Raw genomic sequence first — 13,962 nt, 5'->3', positions numbered from 1 at the left:
GGGAATGGGGCATTATACAGTAACACCAGGGGATGTGTCTGGGTGATGACTGGGGAGGTGACTGCTGGGAATGGGGCATTATACAGTAACACCAGGGGATGTGTCTGGGTGATGACTGGGGAGGTGACTGCTGGGAATGGGGCATTATACAGTAACACCAGGGGATGTGTCTGGGTGATGACTGGGGAGGTGACTGCTGGGAATGGGACATTATACAGTAACACCAGGGGCTGTGTCTGGGTGATGACTGGAGAGGTGACTGCTGGGAATAGGACATTATACAGTAACACCAGGGGATGTGTCTGGGTGATGACTGGAGAGGTGACTGCTGGGAATGGGGCACTATACAGTAACACCAGGGGATGTGTCTGGGTGATGACTGGAGAGGTGACTGCTGGGAATGGGGCACTATACAGTAACACCAGGGGATGTGTCTGGGTGATGACTGGGGAGGTGACTGCTGGGAATGGGACACTATACAGTAACACCAGGGGATGTGTCTGGCTGATGACTGGGGAGGTGACTGCTGGGAATGGGACACTATACAGTAACACCAGGGGATGTGTCTGGGTGATGACTGGAGAGGTGACTGCTGGGAATGGGGCACTATACAGTAACACCAGGGGATGTGTCTGGGTGATGACTGGAGAGGTGACTGCTGGGAATGGGACACTATACAGTAACACCAGGGGCTGTGTCTGGGTGATGACTGGAGAGGTGACTGCTGGGAATAGGACATTATACAGTAACACCAGGGGCTGTGTCTGGGTGATGACTGCATCATTTCGTGTGCGTCAGGTTCCTATAAGGTGTCAGGATGTCACTGTCTATCTCCATGCAGGAGGGGTAGTGTGTCGAGGAACATAAGGGTCTATACAAGGACATGATGATGGAGAATCACCGGCCCCTCACATCACTGGGTAAGAGGAGACTTTCAATAATTCATATGTGAAGAGCAGTTTTGAGAACCATCTAGATACACACAGTATCTGAGAATTACATGTATTCAATCTCTGTGTGTCTCCTACAGATGGAGGCAGTAATAGAGATACTCCAGAGAGATGTCCCCATCCACAATATACACAGGATTGTACAGAGGAGAATCACAGGACCCCACAGGAGGATGAGGTAGGTGGGATTTAGGGTCTCACCAAATACCAAAGTGACTTATCACTATATGATTGTACTGTTAACTCTCCTATAATGATCTTAGACATAATTAAAGATTCATTTTATTGTTTTGTGGGTTATTTAGGGTGAAGACCTGACTGATATTAAGGCAGAAAATATAAAGACAGAAGAAGAGACGTATGTGAGAGGTGACCAGCAGTGTAAGGAGGAGGAAATCCCTACAGATATCAGCACAGGTGAGTAATAATCACTTATTACAGAGAACAGTCACATATACCCCTTGTTCTGTTACTCTAACAGTCTTTTATTTATACTCTCCTCTGTCAGTACAAACTAATGAGGACAATGTGTCTGCCCAGTGGGGGAGTCAGGAGACATCAGCCCCTATTATACTCCTGCTCTCCTCCTCACATCATGTCACTGTTTGTTACCAGCCCAGATATCTGACCAGTCTCCTTCCCACACACTCTGGTGTATCTCATACATCAGGTGCCATCAGCCCCTATTATACTCCTGCTCTCCCCCTCACATCATGTCATTGTGTGTTACCAGCCCAGAGATCTGACCAGTCTCCTCCCCACACTCTCTGGTGTATGTCATACATCAGGAGCCATCAGCCCCTATTATACTCCTGCTCTCCCCCTCACATCATGTCACTTTGTGGTACCAGCCCAGAGATCTGACCAGTCCCCTCCCCACACACTCTGGTGTATGTCATACATCAGGAGCCATCAGCCCCTATTATACTCCTGCTCTCCTTCTCACATCATGTCACTGTGTGTTACCAGCCCAGAGATCTGACCAGTCTCCTCCCCACACTCTCTGGTGTATCTCATACATCAGGAGCCATCGGCCCCTATTATACTCCTGCTCTCCCTCTCACATCATGTCACTGTGTTACCAGCCCAGAGATCTGACCAGTCTCCTCCCCACACTCTCTGGTGTATCTCATACATCAGGAGCCATCAGCCCCTATTATACTCCTGCTCTCCCTCTCACATCATGTCACTGTGTGTTACCAGCCCAGAGATCTGACCAGTCTCCTCCCCACACTCTCTGGTGTATCTCATACATCAGGAGCCATCAGCCTCTATTATACTCCTGCTCTCCCCCTCACATCATGTCACTGTGTGTTACCAGCCCAGAGATCTGACCAGTCTCCTCCCCACACTCTCTGGTGTGTCTCATACATCAGGAGCCATCAGCCCCTATTATACTACTGCTCTCCCCCTCACATCATGTCACTGTGTGTTACCAGCCCAGAGATCTGACCAGTCTCCTCCCCACACTCTCTGGTGTATCTCATACATCAGGAGCCATCAGCCCCTATTATACTCCTGCTCTCTCCCTCACATCATGTCACTGTGTGTTACCAGTCCAGAGATCTGACCAATATCCTCCCCCACATGCTGTCTTGTGTATCTCATATATCTGTACAAGTGACATCCACATAGTACTTTAATCACTGATTAATGGGATGAGATCCTGTGTGTGACATTACCTATGATCCTGTATATGCACTTTCACATGTGACATTGGGGCCTGATTTAGAATTGTATGTCGTTCCCATCACTGCTGCGTCCTTGGACACAGCAGCGTTGTTAATGTAGCAGGTGGCGTCTGGTATAAATAGACGCCTTCTTGACTGCATCGCAGATCCGATTGCTGCCTCTGAAGACACAGCATCGGATCATCTGCAAGACCATCGGCCGTCTGTGTATCCCTAAGGTTACTCAGTTTGGCCTTCGCAGCTCTGTAGCCGAGGCCAGGATGTCTGTGTTGGAGGACCCTGGCCTCTGAACTCCCAGAAAACGGGATGACACGCCCCCATTTTCGGGTAGGGAGTCCAGCACCGCCCCTTAGCAGGCTGCGGCTCAGTGAGCACTGCGTGCGACAGTGCTGGACCCGTTCTGCACATACGTATAACAGGTCCTGCGCATGCGACCCACCATCGGAGATATGCACAAACCATCGGGTTTGCATACATCTTTAAATTAGGCCCATTATCCATGATTCACTCTGTGCACTAATAGTAACAGAAAACGTCATGCACTACTGAGTAGTGACTACACTCTCTTTTATTTGAGGCAAGCCTATATTATAGCTACACAACTTAACATAGGAAATAATGCAGAATATGGGTGTGTGATTTGGTGTGAAGCTATGAATGGGAGGATCAAGGGTCACATGGGCCTGGGGCTGAAATTGTTCAAGGGCCTATTGTGTGAAGCGGAGGAGGTGTGACCAGTGCTGGGTGGGTGTGGCCAGTGCCATATGGGCGTATACACCTCCTACACTGTGAGTCCCGATGTCTCCCTAAATACGTCAAAGTATAAAAATTGCATCATTTTGTGAGGAAAATGGTAAGAAAACTTTGATACTTAGGATTTATAGCTGACATGTGGGTGGCTGGTCCTCATCATGCTGCTTGAATGTGGATCTCTGCAGTTCTTGTCCCATCTGCCCCATTGTTAATCTGGTGTCACTGTGTGTCTCCAATAGATGGAGCCAGTAACAGAGATACCCCAGAGAGATGTCCCCGTCCTCTTTATTCCCAGGATTGTACAGAGGAGAATCACAAGATCCCACAGGAGGATCAGGTAGGTGGGATTTAGGGTCTTAGTAAATACTGATTTATCACAGTAATTTTTGATTTAAAGGGAAGCTGTGTGTGTCTTATTTACTGATATTCTACTGGTTCCTCTCAGTAACATCAGACATGTATAAAGTGTTCTTGTTTTATTGGTTAATTAGGGTGATGACCTGACTGATATTAAGGTAGAAGATATGAAGGCAGAAGAAGAGACCTATGTGAGTGGTGATCAGCAGTGTAAGGAGGAGGAAATCCCTTCAGTTATCAGCACAAGTGAGTAATAATCACTTATTACAGAACAGAGTCACATATTCTCCTTGTTCTGTCACTACAGCAGCCTCTTATTCTGTACCCTCCTCTGTCAGTACAGACTAATGAGGACAATGTATCTGCCAAGTGGGGAAATCAGGAGCCATCAGCCCCTATTATACTGCTCTCCTCCTCACATCATGTCACTGCGTGTTACCAGCCCAGAGATCTGACCAGTCTCCTCCCCACACTCTCTGGTGTATTTCATACATCAGGACCCATCAGCCTCTATTATACTCCTGCTCTCCTCCTCACATCATGTCACTGTGTGTTACCAACCCAGAGATCTGACCAGTTTCCTCCCCACACTCTCTGGTGTATCTCATACATCAGGAGCCATCAGCCCCTATTATACTCCTGCTCTCCCCCTCACATCATGTCACTGTGTGTTACCAGCCCAGAGATCTGACCAGTCTCCTCCCCACACTCTCTGGTGTATCTCATACATCAGGAGCCATCAGCCCCTATTATACTCCTGCGCTCCCCCTCACATCATGTCACTGTGTGTTACCAGCCCAGAGATCTGACCAGTCTCCTCCCCACACTCTCTGGTGTATCTCTTACATCAGGAGCCATCAGCCTCTATTATACTCTTATTGGTAGTGTGCTTGACTGCAGCACTGCACAGATCAGTATGATCTGTGCAGATTTTGGTGTTAAACAGTGTCATTAAAGGGTTAATTTAACCAAATAATTGCTTGGTGTCTGTCCTTCACAAAAGCATAACCGACTCCGGACCTCTGAGCCCGGCCTTGTGCTGGAAAATCTGGGGAAAAACGGAGATGGGGTTTATGTTCCGAACAGACGTTGGGTCACGGCACCCTCACATGCTTGTAAAGATCTGACCGTTGTCAGCTTTTTCCCTTTACCTAGTAATTGTTGCCATTGTGGTCACTTGGGGATTCCTGTTTCTTCAAACTTCCATGTCACCATGTACATCGGTTTTTACACATGCCAGCAACACTAGCTGTCTTCTTGCTGATATACTGTCAAGTGGATTTATTTGTGCTTTTTTTATTGCTGTTTTTATTGCTGTATTCCATATATTAAATTGTACTTCACTATATGTCCACCTTTTTTCTTTTTTATGGGGACATACATGCTAACTATCTCCACGGAATACGTATTGCTTCTGAGTCGCTTTACCATCCATTGTCGATGAAATTTGGAGGATTTTGAATATACCAACATTTGGTTCTAAGTATTCTTATTCTGGATTAGCGCTGGTAGTGTGGTGTCTATTTGTGATTTTGTGCTGTGAGAGAGGTTTGCCAGCGACTACAGTTTTGGATATGGATGGCTGTCGGCTCACATTCGTCAGGCATTTGTTTAGTACGGGTCCCTGTTCCTGGACATCCTGCGACTTATTTTACCAGTTCAGGGAGAGACTCGTTGGTGGCACAGCATGGCCTGGGCAGCTGCCTAGTCCTCTCATACTTTTACAGATTGATGGGGTTTGTAGCCAAATGATGATAATTTAGGCGTAGTTTTAAGCACAGTTCTGCCCGAGCGTACCCTCAACTAGAGGCAACTTTAGAACTATCCCCAAGTTTACCCGTGTCCCCCAGGTCGAATGAAAGAGAAAAGCGGACTCTTGTTACTCATCTTTAAATCTCTTTCTATGAATCTATTTGAGGGCCACTGCGTTTCCACCCTTTGTTTCTGTTTTATTTTTGGATTGTAGTTCTACATGTTTACAGTATCCTGTGGGCTTGTTAAATGCAAAGTGAAGAGCAAGGCTTAGAGGGCTGTAGAGTAGTAGGAGATAAACTAGACAGAAGTTTAGTTTGTTGTACTTACTCCTACAACACCCCAAGATTACCAGTGTCCCTTAGATGGATTCAGAACAGTGATTGCACCGAGCGAAAGCAAATGTAGGACCCAGGGACCCCTCACTTTAAAAGGAAATGGGGTCCTACTCCACAGTTTATGGGTCCTATCACAATGTATGCTTTTGAGCTCCCCTTATGCCATGAGACCACCCCACATGCCCTACACATACTGTACACTATGGAAACTCACATACTCTCAGTACAGACAATGCTCACAAATCTCACATAACCATAACAGGTGCAGTGTTGGGGTCTAAGGGAAGGCAGCAGTTGGGACATTTCTGAGGGTGGGAGCAGGTGGCATGTGGGGTAGATCTGGGGGTTGAGGCATGGAGAAGTTTGGGTAGAGAGAGTGGTTGGGGGGTAAGGGCATGAATAGCTGGGGGTAGGACGGGGTAAGTTTAGGCAGCTTGGAACAATGCTGGGAGGCAAGGAGGGGGCTAGGGAAAGCAGTACTGTGGGTGGGTAGAGGGTAAGGGTAGATAGCTGGGCAGTACTGGGGGCAAGCAGGGGGTTAGGGGCAGGCAATACTGAGGGTAGGGAGGAGGTCAATATAGCAGTTGGGGCAGTACTGGGGGTAAGGGTAGTTGGCAGTTGGGGCAGCCTTCCTCCTGCTGGGAGCCCCTGCCCGGGTCGCTGTTGTCAGCCTCCCTACTGTAATGGGCACTGTACGCGTGCAGAGTGCTGGCTGAAGGAGTTGGGGATGCAGTGTAGGCTGCTGGAGGTGCCCGGCACCACCGAGAATGCCGCTGCTGTTGCCAAGGAGAATGCCCAATGCAGAGCCTGGAGAGCACGCTTGCTAAATTTATATTGCAGAGAGGCACACTGGCGGGCAGGGTGGGAAGGACGGAGGTTTAAGGCGGTGACTGGATGAGTAGACGCTGCCGGCGGTGATTGGTTGGAGAGATGCTGCGGATGTTAGTGGCTGCTGCGGTACAGGACCCGCTCATTTTTAATACTGAGCACGTATTTTGCGATCACTGGAGAAACAGTGCGAAAATCTTCTAGTAACATGACTCTAACCATAGGTCATTACTAGCTGAGGATGATCAGAGAGACATAGAGGCTGCTTCACTATTTTTTATTTTTTTTGCTACCTATATAGCCTCCTGGAAAATTTGAGTAGTGTAAATCCATGTCTAAGGTGTGCTTTTGAATTACACTATATCTACTCTGCTTCCAAGGATTCCAGTGTTTGTGTGTGTGTGAGGATTATGTCTGAGTGGGTGTTATGGTTTGACAATGTCACTGGCTAATGAGGCTTCTTGTCTTATGATTCTGGCTCCACAATGTGCATGAGTAATGTAACCAGAATCTGCATTTCGTCCACTGTGGCCGTGCAGTCTGCACTTCCCTATGGCTGGGTCTATGCCGTGTGCTTAGTAATATGGTTGCGGATTTATCTTTTGAACAAATTCATAATTACCCTCTGCACAATTAGAATTGTAATGAAGTGTACAAATTTAGAATAACACAACTGAACCTCTTGAACTTGCTAACACTAAAAATTAAATTTTGGTCCTCAGTATTTTCATACATTTATTTCCAGCAGGTGGACACAAAAGCAGGAATGCGTCAGAGGGACATCTCATTTTGTCTCCAGAATTTAAAATAGAAGATAACATCATAGGGATTTCTTCAGGGGAAACCCCCATTATTCTAAATATACATCCAATGCATCTCAATGCAGATATGTCATCTGGTCCCTATAACCATGTGGAATGGTCTTCTGATAACTCCGATATTGTTACACATGGCACAGCTCATACAGGTGATGTAAACTTTTCCTGTTCTGAGTGCGGGAAATGTTTTACACAGAGAACAAATCTTTATAGACATCAGAGAAGTCACACAGTTGTGAAGCCATTTCCATGTTCTGAGTGTGGAAAAAATTTCGGACTTAAATCAGATCTTGTTAGACATCAGAGAACTCACACAGGGGAGAAACCATTTCCATGTAATGAGTGTGGCAAATGTTTCGGACATAAAGTAACTCTTGTGGCACATCAGAGACTTCACGCAGGTGAGAAACCATTTACATGTTCCGAGTGTGGAAAATGTTGTAGACAGAAATCTGATCTGGTTAAACATCAGAGAAGTCACACAGGTGAGAAGCCATATTTTTGTTCTGAATGTGGAAAACATTTTGGACATAAATCAGCTCTTGTTAGACATCAGAGAATTCACACAGGTGCAAAGCCATTTACGTGTCCTGAATGTGGGAAATGTTTTACACAGAAATCAGTTCTTGTTACACATGAGAGAAGTCACACAGGGGAGAAGCCATTTCCATGTTCTGAGTGTGGAAAATGTTTTGCACAGAAATCTGGTCTTATTGCACATGAGAAAATCCACACAGGTTGGAAGTTGTTTCCATGCTCTGAGTGTGGGAAATGTTTTTCACAGAAAGCAGCTCTTGTTGCACATCAGACAACTCACACAGGGGAGAAGCCATATCCTTGTTCTGAGTGTGGAAAATGTTTTGGACATAAATCACAGCTTGTGACACATCAGAGATGTCATACCGGTGAGAAACCATTTCCATGTTCTGAGTGTGGGAAATGTTTCGGACATAAATCACAGCTTGTGACACATCAGAGACTTCATGCAGATGAGAAACCATTTACATGTTCCGAGTGTGGGAAATGTTTTGCCGTTAAAGCAAATCTTCTTAGACATCAAGGAAGTCATACAGGTGCAAAACCATTTACGTGTTCTGAGTGTGGGAAATGCTTTACACAAAAATCAGTTCTTGTTATACATGAGAAAATTCACACAGGTGAGAGGCCGTTTCCATGTTCTGAGTGTTCCAAATGTTTTACACAAAAATCGCAACTCCTTAATCATCAAAAAAAGCACACAGGTGAGAAACCATTCCATTGCTCTGAGTGTGGGAAATATTTTTTGCATAAATCAAGTCTTATTGGACATCAGAGACTTCACACAGGTGAGAGACCATTTCCATGTTCAGATTGCGGGAAATGTTTTACCCAAAAATCACAACTTATTAATCATCAAAAAACACACACTGATGAGAAACCATTTCAATGCTCTGAGTGTTCCAAATGTTTTAAACACAAATTTCAGCTTACTACTCATGAAAAATGGCACACGGGTGAGAAGCCATTTACGTGCTCTGAGTGTGGGAAATGCTTTACACAGAAATCAGAGCTTGTTACACATCAGAGACATCACACAAGTGAGAAGCCATTTACATGTCCTGAGTGTGGGAAATGTTTTAAACAGAAATCAGAGCTTGTTACACATCAGAGAAGTCACACCAGTAAGAAGCCATTTCCATGTCCTGAGTGTGGGAAATGTTTTAAACAGAGATCACATCTTGTTACACATGAGAGATGTCACACAGGTGAGAAACCATTTACGTGTTCAGAGTGTGGGAAATGTTTTACATATCAATCATCTCTTGTTACACACCAGAGAACTCACACAGGCGAGAAGCCGTTTTCCTGTTCTAAGTGTGAGAAATGTTTTGCACAAAAAATAAATCTTATTAGACATCAGAAATCTCATTTAGGGGAAAATTAATAGATCTGATGTACATGAAACAGGGCTGCAGGAACACTAAATATTGTAAAAGCTGTTGATAGTAATGTAAATGATAAAATAGGCATAAAAACATCAACACTTTTTCTTTCCAAAGGTGTATTGACATCACTGAGTTATGTAGGTAATACAAACATGTAATTACTATCCATTGACATTGGTGGAGTTAATGTACAGATGTGTCCTCATGCATCTAGCCTCAATGCGCCATATGGTGCGAGTGAGCCGCCAGGTCCCCAGTTGTCTACTTTGCGTCTCTTTTGCCCGAAAATGCGTCTTAGTCGCAATGTGATGCAACTAGGACGCATCAGGAGACTCCGCTGATTAATTTGTGTGCGACTGTGTCTGTATACGTATTAAAACGGAACTTGGTGTGGAAAAAAGCAGCGGTCGCTGCATTATAGCATTTTGTATAAAGATTTAGACTCAGTCGCACACAGATATACAAGTGTCGCAAATTAATCAGCACAGTGGTGTGTCCTAGTAACATAACATTGAGACTAAAGCTGGGTACACACTAAAAGATGTGTGTACCCAGCGATGCAGCACACGACCCCCCTGCTGACGGGCCGACATATCGAGCGGTCCATACACACTGGGCAATCCGGTGCCCGATATGCTGGCCCCCACCGCATAGCGCTGCTTGGGATCGTCAGCCGTATCGCCTGATTTGACTGCATGTACAGAAGATCAGGCGATGTGGCTGAAGCGCGCAATGCGTGATATAGTGAATACACACTGGACAATTTTAACGATTTGTCGTTCCGATGCGTTGGAATCGGCAAAAACGTTAAAATCGTCTAGTGTGTAGGCGCATTTGGGGCGAAAAGTCGCACGGGACCTGGAGCGCCAAGAGGGGCTGTTTGCCGTGACTGCAGCAAGAATGTATGAGGACACATCGGTGGATTTTCGACATAAGACGAAAACATTACTCACATGTGAAACTTATTGCAGTTTCCTTATTGTATTGAAAATCAGCATCACTCTTGTCAGTAATAACAGACCACGTTTTTATAGGTGTGGTAAAAATCAACCCCATAGTGTGGACACATTCAGAATGTCGACAAAATGCATGTCGATGGCGCTGCTTTAGTTTAACCCTAATTTTAGCATGTAGATTTTTTTGACTGTCGACATTCATAATATCTCGTCATTATGACTCCATCTCCATTTTTGTATAGGTTCCTAAGTATTATACAATCCCAGAAATAAGCTGGAGATATGATATGTGTGCTGGGTGACTTATTACATTGATGTGATATGCTTTATATAATACACTCTGAAATCTGATACAATCAATGCTGCAAAAGTGTAGGCCTACAGTGCATTGGTATTCTGTGGCTGTTTTTGTACTAACGTACCCATTTATACAGGTACGTGTATGGCCTATGGTGTATGGTGGGGACGAGATGTGTCTGCATGGGTAACAATCTTTTCCCATTATAAGAGGAGCGAAGTGGATCCAGCCTTCTATTGGGTTCAAGTCTAAGTGAGATGTTTAATGGGGTTCAAAAGGTGGAGAGTGCCCCCCTATGTTGGCCTTTCTGGCTTAGTGGGTGCTGCAGGGCCTTCCCCCTGCACAATGACGGATTTTACATATGTCTAGAGCTGGTCAGCCCTCTGTCTATATTTGTAATTGGGATGCATTTTGTACCTTCCTGGCACATTTAATATAAAAACATGTATGGGTCATACACTACCATGTGGTTATGTACCAGATCACACCTCCCGACTGTACTGATTTTAGTAGAACAGCCCCAAATCACGGATATGGAGATGGGCATGGTTTTGACAAAATGTGGGTGTTTGGAGGAGGATCGGGGTGGGGCGTGGTTTATTTTGTCCTGAGTCTATGAAGGGAGGTATGCCTATGTATACACTGTGACAATAAATAGGTGTATTTGTATATACTTATATGCACTATGGAGATGTATTTTTTTGCAGTAGTAAATTACCACCATTGGACCCAGTAATTATCTGATGGGGTAATGGGATTTCTCATCTCCTTTGTAGATTTTAAGAAACTCTGTCAACTTCTACTTGGTTCAGACAGTTAATGAAAGTTGTTGAATTGACACCTTGAGGTCTCCTTTTAGTTGCATATTGGAGAAATTAATTGGTGATAAGATGACATAGGGCCCAGGATACCAATGTCTCTCTGCCTTGTTATACAACATTTAAATGTTCCAGACTTCTGATATTCAGGTAGCATTGTGGGGATTCCTTATATGTTATACAGGGGGCATTTGTGATAATAAGGGGTTGGACCAATGTACAGTTATCTAACCTAAATGAAGACACTTACAATTGAGATGACTATGGATTACATCATGCAAACGGATATTTCACAGTGCAATTTAACTTTTTACTACAGCTGTGGAGTACTAAAGGGCAGCTAACTGCCCAAAGCTAGTTACTATTGCTGTGAGTGTGTGTACCATCTGAAGCTAGGAACTAGCAATGTATCTGTAATTACCAACTGCTAGGGACTGGTGCTGTGCTACCAGCTGCCATAAACTAGTACATTATAGCTGAGTACACACCTGAACGATCCAGTGATTTTGTGGCGGGTCAATAATATGTAACAATATATTGTGCCAGCGTACATACCGCATGAGTAACCGTACGACGGCACGATATATATCGTTGCAGTATCAGTGTTAGCCAACTGCATTGTACATTGCATCATCTCATCTGATGGGAAGATGCGACCACACAATTCGTGGTTCGCAAGATTGGCCAATATATTGTACATTGTGTACCCCGCTTAACTGTGCCCACCAACTGCCCCAAGCCAGGAACTAGCACAGTAACTGTGCCCACCAACTGCCCCAAGCCAGGAACTAGCGCAGTAACTGTGCCCACCAACTGCCCCAAGCCAGGAACTAGCGCAGTAACTGTGCCCACGAACTACATGGAGCCAGGAACTAGCATCATGTACGTGTATCCCCACCAACACCCGCACTTGTTATCCTACTATCTTTGGAAAGTATTTCACCCACCACTTAGATTGTAGCCTCAATTAGGCAGGATCATCATTACCTGCTGTTTCAAACCATTAAGTTATGATACTTTACTATGCAGCAATAGGAATATGTTGATACTTTATAATAAAGGTTAATACTATATGTAGGATGGCTCTAAGTATTGTAGTGTAACACAGGATACTGCCTTTGCTGGCAGAAACAACACCCGTAAGAATACATTACCATTCCTGAGGAGCCAGTGACATCACTGAGTTACTCCATGAATCGATCAACTGTATTTTAAAGTAATGTTCCCAAAATTGCTGCCTGCACAGTGTGTCAGCGGCTGTTGTGCTTTAATTGCTGTTTCCAGATGCAGACAGTTGATTGTCCTTACTTGCATCATAAATATGTCACAGACCGAGTATGACTTCCCCATGTTTTTGGTTGGTCTCATGCTCTTTCTCTACATGTGAGTCTCCTTGGAATTGTCTGCTGTGACATACTGTATACTGTTTTGCTATGCCTGATATCTGTGTGGGATCTGTGTCTCCCTTACCCCCCCTGCTTTGTCCCTTCTCTCTTTCGTATTCTGTACCTCTCTAATTTTTTTCTCTTATTTTTTTGACTTTTTTATATTCAATAAAAAATTAAAGTTTAAGAATGCTTTAAAAGTCGGATTTATTGGTTACTTTATTTAAACCTAAGCTATACAACAGAAATAACCTAGACAAATAATAATAATAATCATAAATGGCTAAAGAGCACATAAGAAAGACAGCAAGGTGTAGTACTATATTTTGACAATCTTGCAGGAGGGAATGTGTATAGCACTTGTCTACTCTTTTGGGACGTCTGGAAAGCCCCCGATAATCGGGTGGCATTCCCGGACCACTGTTAGAGGGGGCAAGTCTCCCAGAGCAGCCCACCACCTGCCCGGGGCCACCCACTTCCCAAGTAGAATGGACGGCCGATGATGTGAGTCGCACTCATGGCATTGTAGAACGGGACAGAGCAACGATACAATTGCGCTATCACACACACTTGCACACTGGCCCATGGCATGCCCCCAACAGTGCCAACTGGTCGGCAAGTATAATAGTAATAACACAATGTGAAGGTTGAAGCCCAGTGTTACTTGGCAATATGTGCTTTTGGTCTTTTGACATTGTATATGGTATGGAACCATTCTGCAATAGACACTGAGGGGTATATTTATTTACTAAAGTGCCGGTTTTTAGAAGTGGAGATGTTGCCCGTAGCAACCAATCAGATTCTACTTAACATTTATCTAGCACCTTCTGGAAGATAATAGCTAGAATCTGGTTGCTATGGGCAACATCTCTACTTCTAAAAACCCGCACTTCAGTAAATATACCCCTGAGAGCCTTATTTAGAGATGGACGGTTTTGCAGTCGCAGGGAAACAGCTGTGCAATACCGTCCAATTATTATTCTAATGCAGCAGAAGGGAGTCTTCTGCCTGCATACCTTCTGCCTGCATCTGCGAAGATGCAGCATCAGACTAATGGTTGCAGCCCTCAGCCAGGCTGCGTAAGCTTAAACGT

At 44.7% G+C, this 13,962-nt stretch overlaps 1 protein-coding gene across 1 annotated transcript in view; it reads left to right on the top strand.

The window, feature by feature from the left end:
* The window catches only part of LOC148508059 (uncharacterized), a 60,814-nt gene extending 47,824 nt beyond the window's left edge, over positions 1–12,990 (top strand). The window contains exons 9-14 of the mRNA XM_088445068.1: positions 851–920; positions 1,031–1,128; positions 1,256–1,367; positions 3,634–3,731; positions 3,886–3,997; positions 7,415–12,990. Coding sequence (XP_088301194.1) covers positions 851–920; positions 1,031–1,128; positions 1,256–1,367; positions 3,634–3,731; positions 3,886–3,997; positions 7,415–9,411 — 2,487 coding nt within the window. The 3' untranslated portion in view covers positions 9,412–12,990. The remainder of the gene's footprint in view (positions 1–850; positions 921–1,030; positions 1,129–1,255; positions 1,368–3,633; positions 3,732–3,885; positions 3,998–7,414) is intronic.
* Positions 12,991–13,962: the final 972 nt, after the last annotated feature.

This window comes from Taudactylus pleione, unplaced genomic scaffold, assembly GCF_031769625.1.
Source record: "Taudactylus pleione unplaced genomic scaffold, aTauple2 ptg000377l, whole genome shotgun sequence".
Taxonomy (NCBI): Eukaryota; Metazoa; Chordata; class Amphibia; order Anura; family Myobatrachidae; genus Taudactylus; species Taudactylus pleione.
This window is presented reverse-complemented; position numbering and strand designations above follow the sequence as displayed.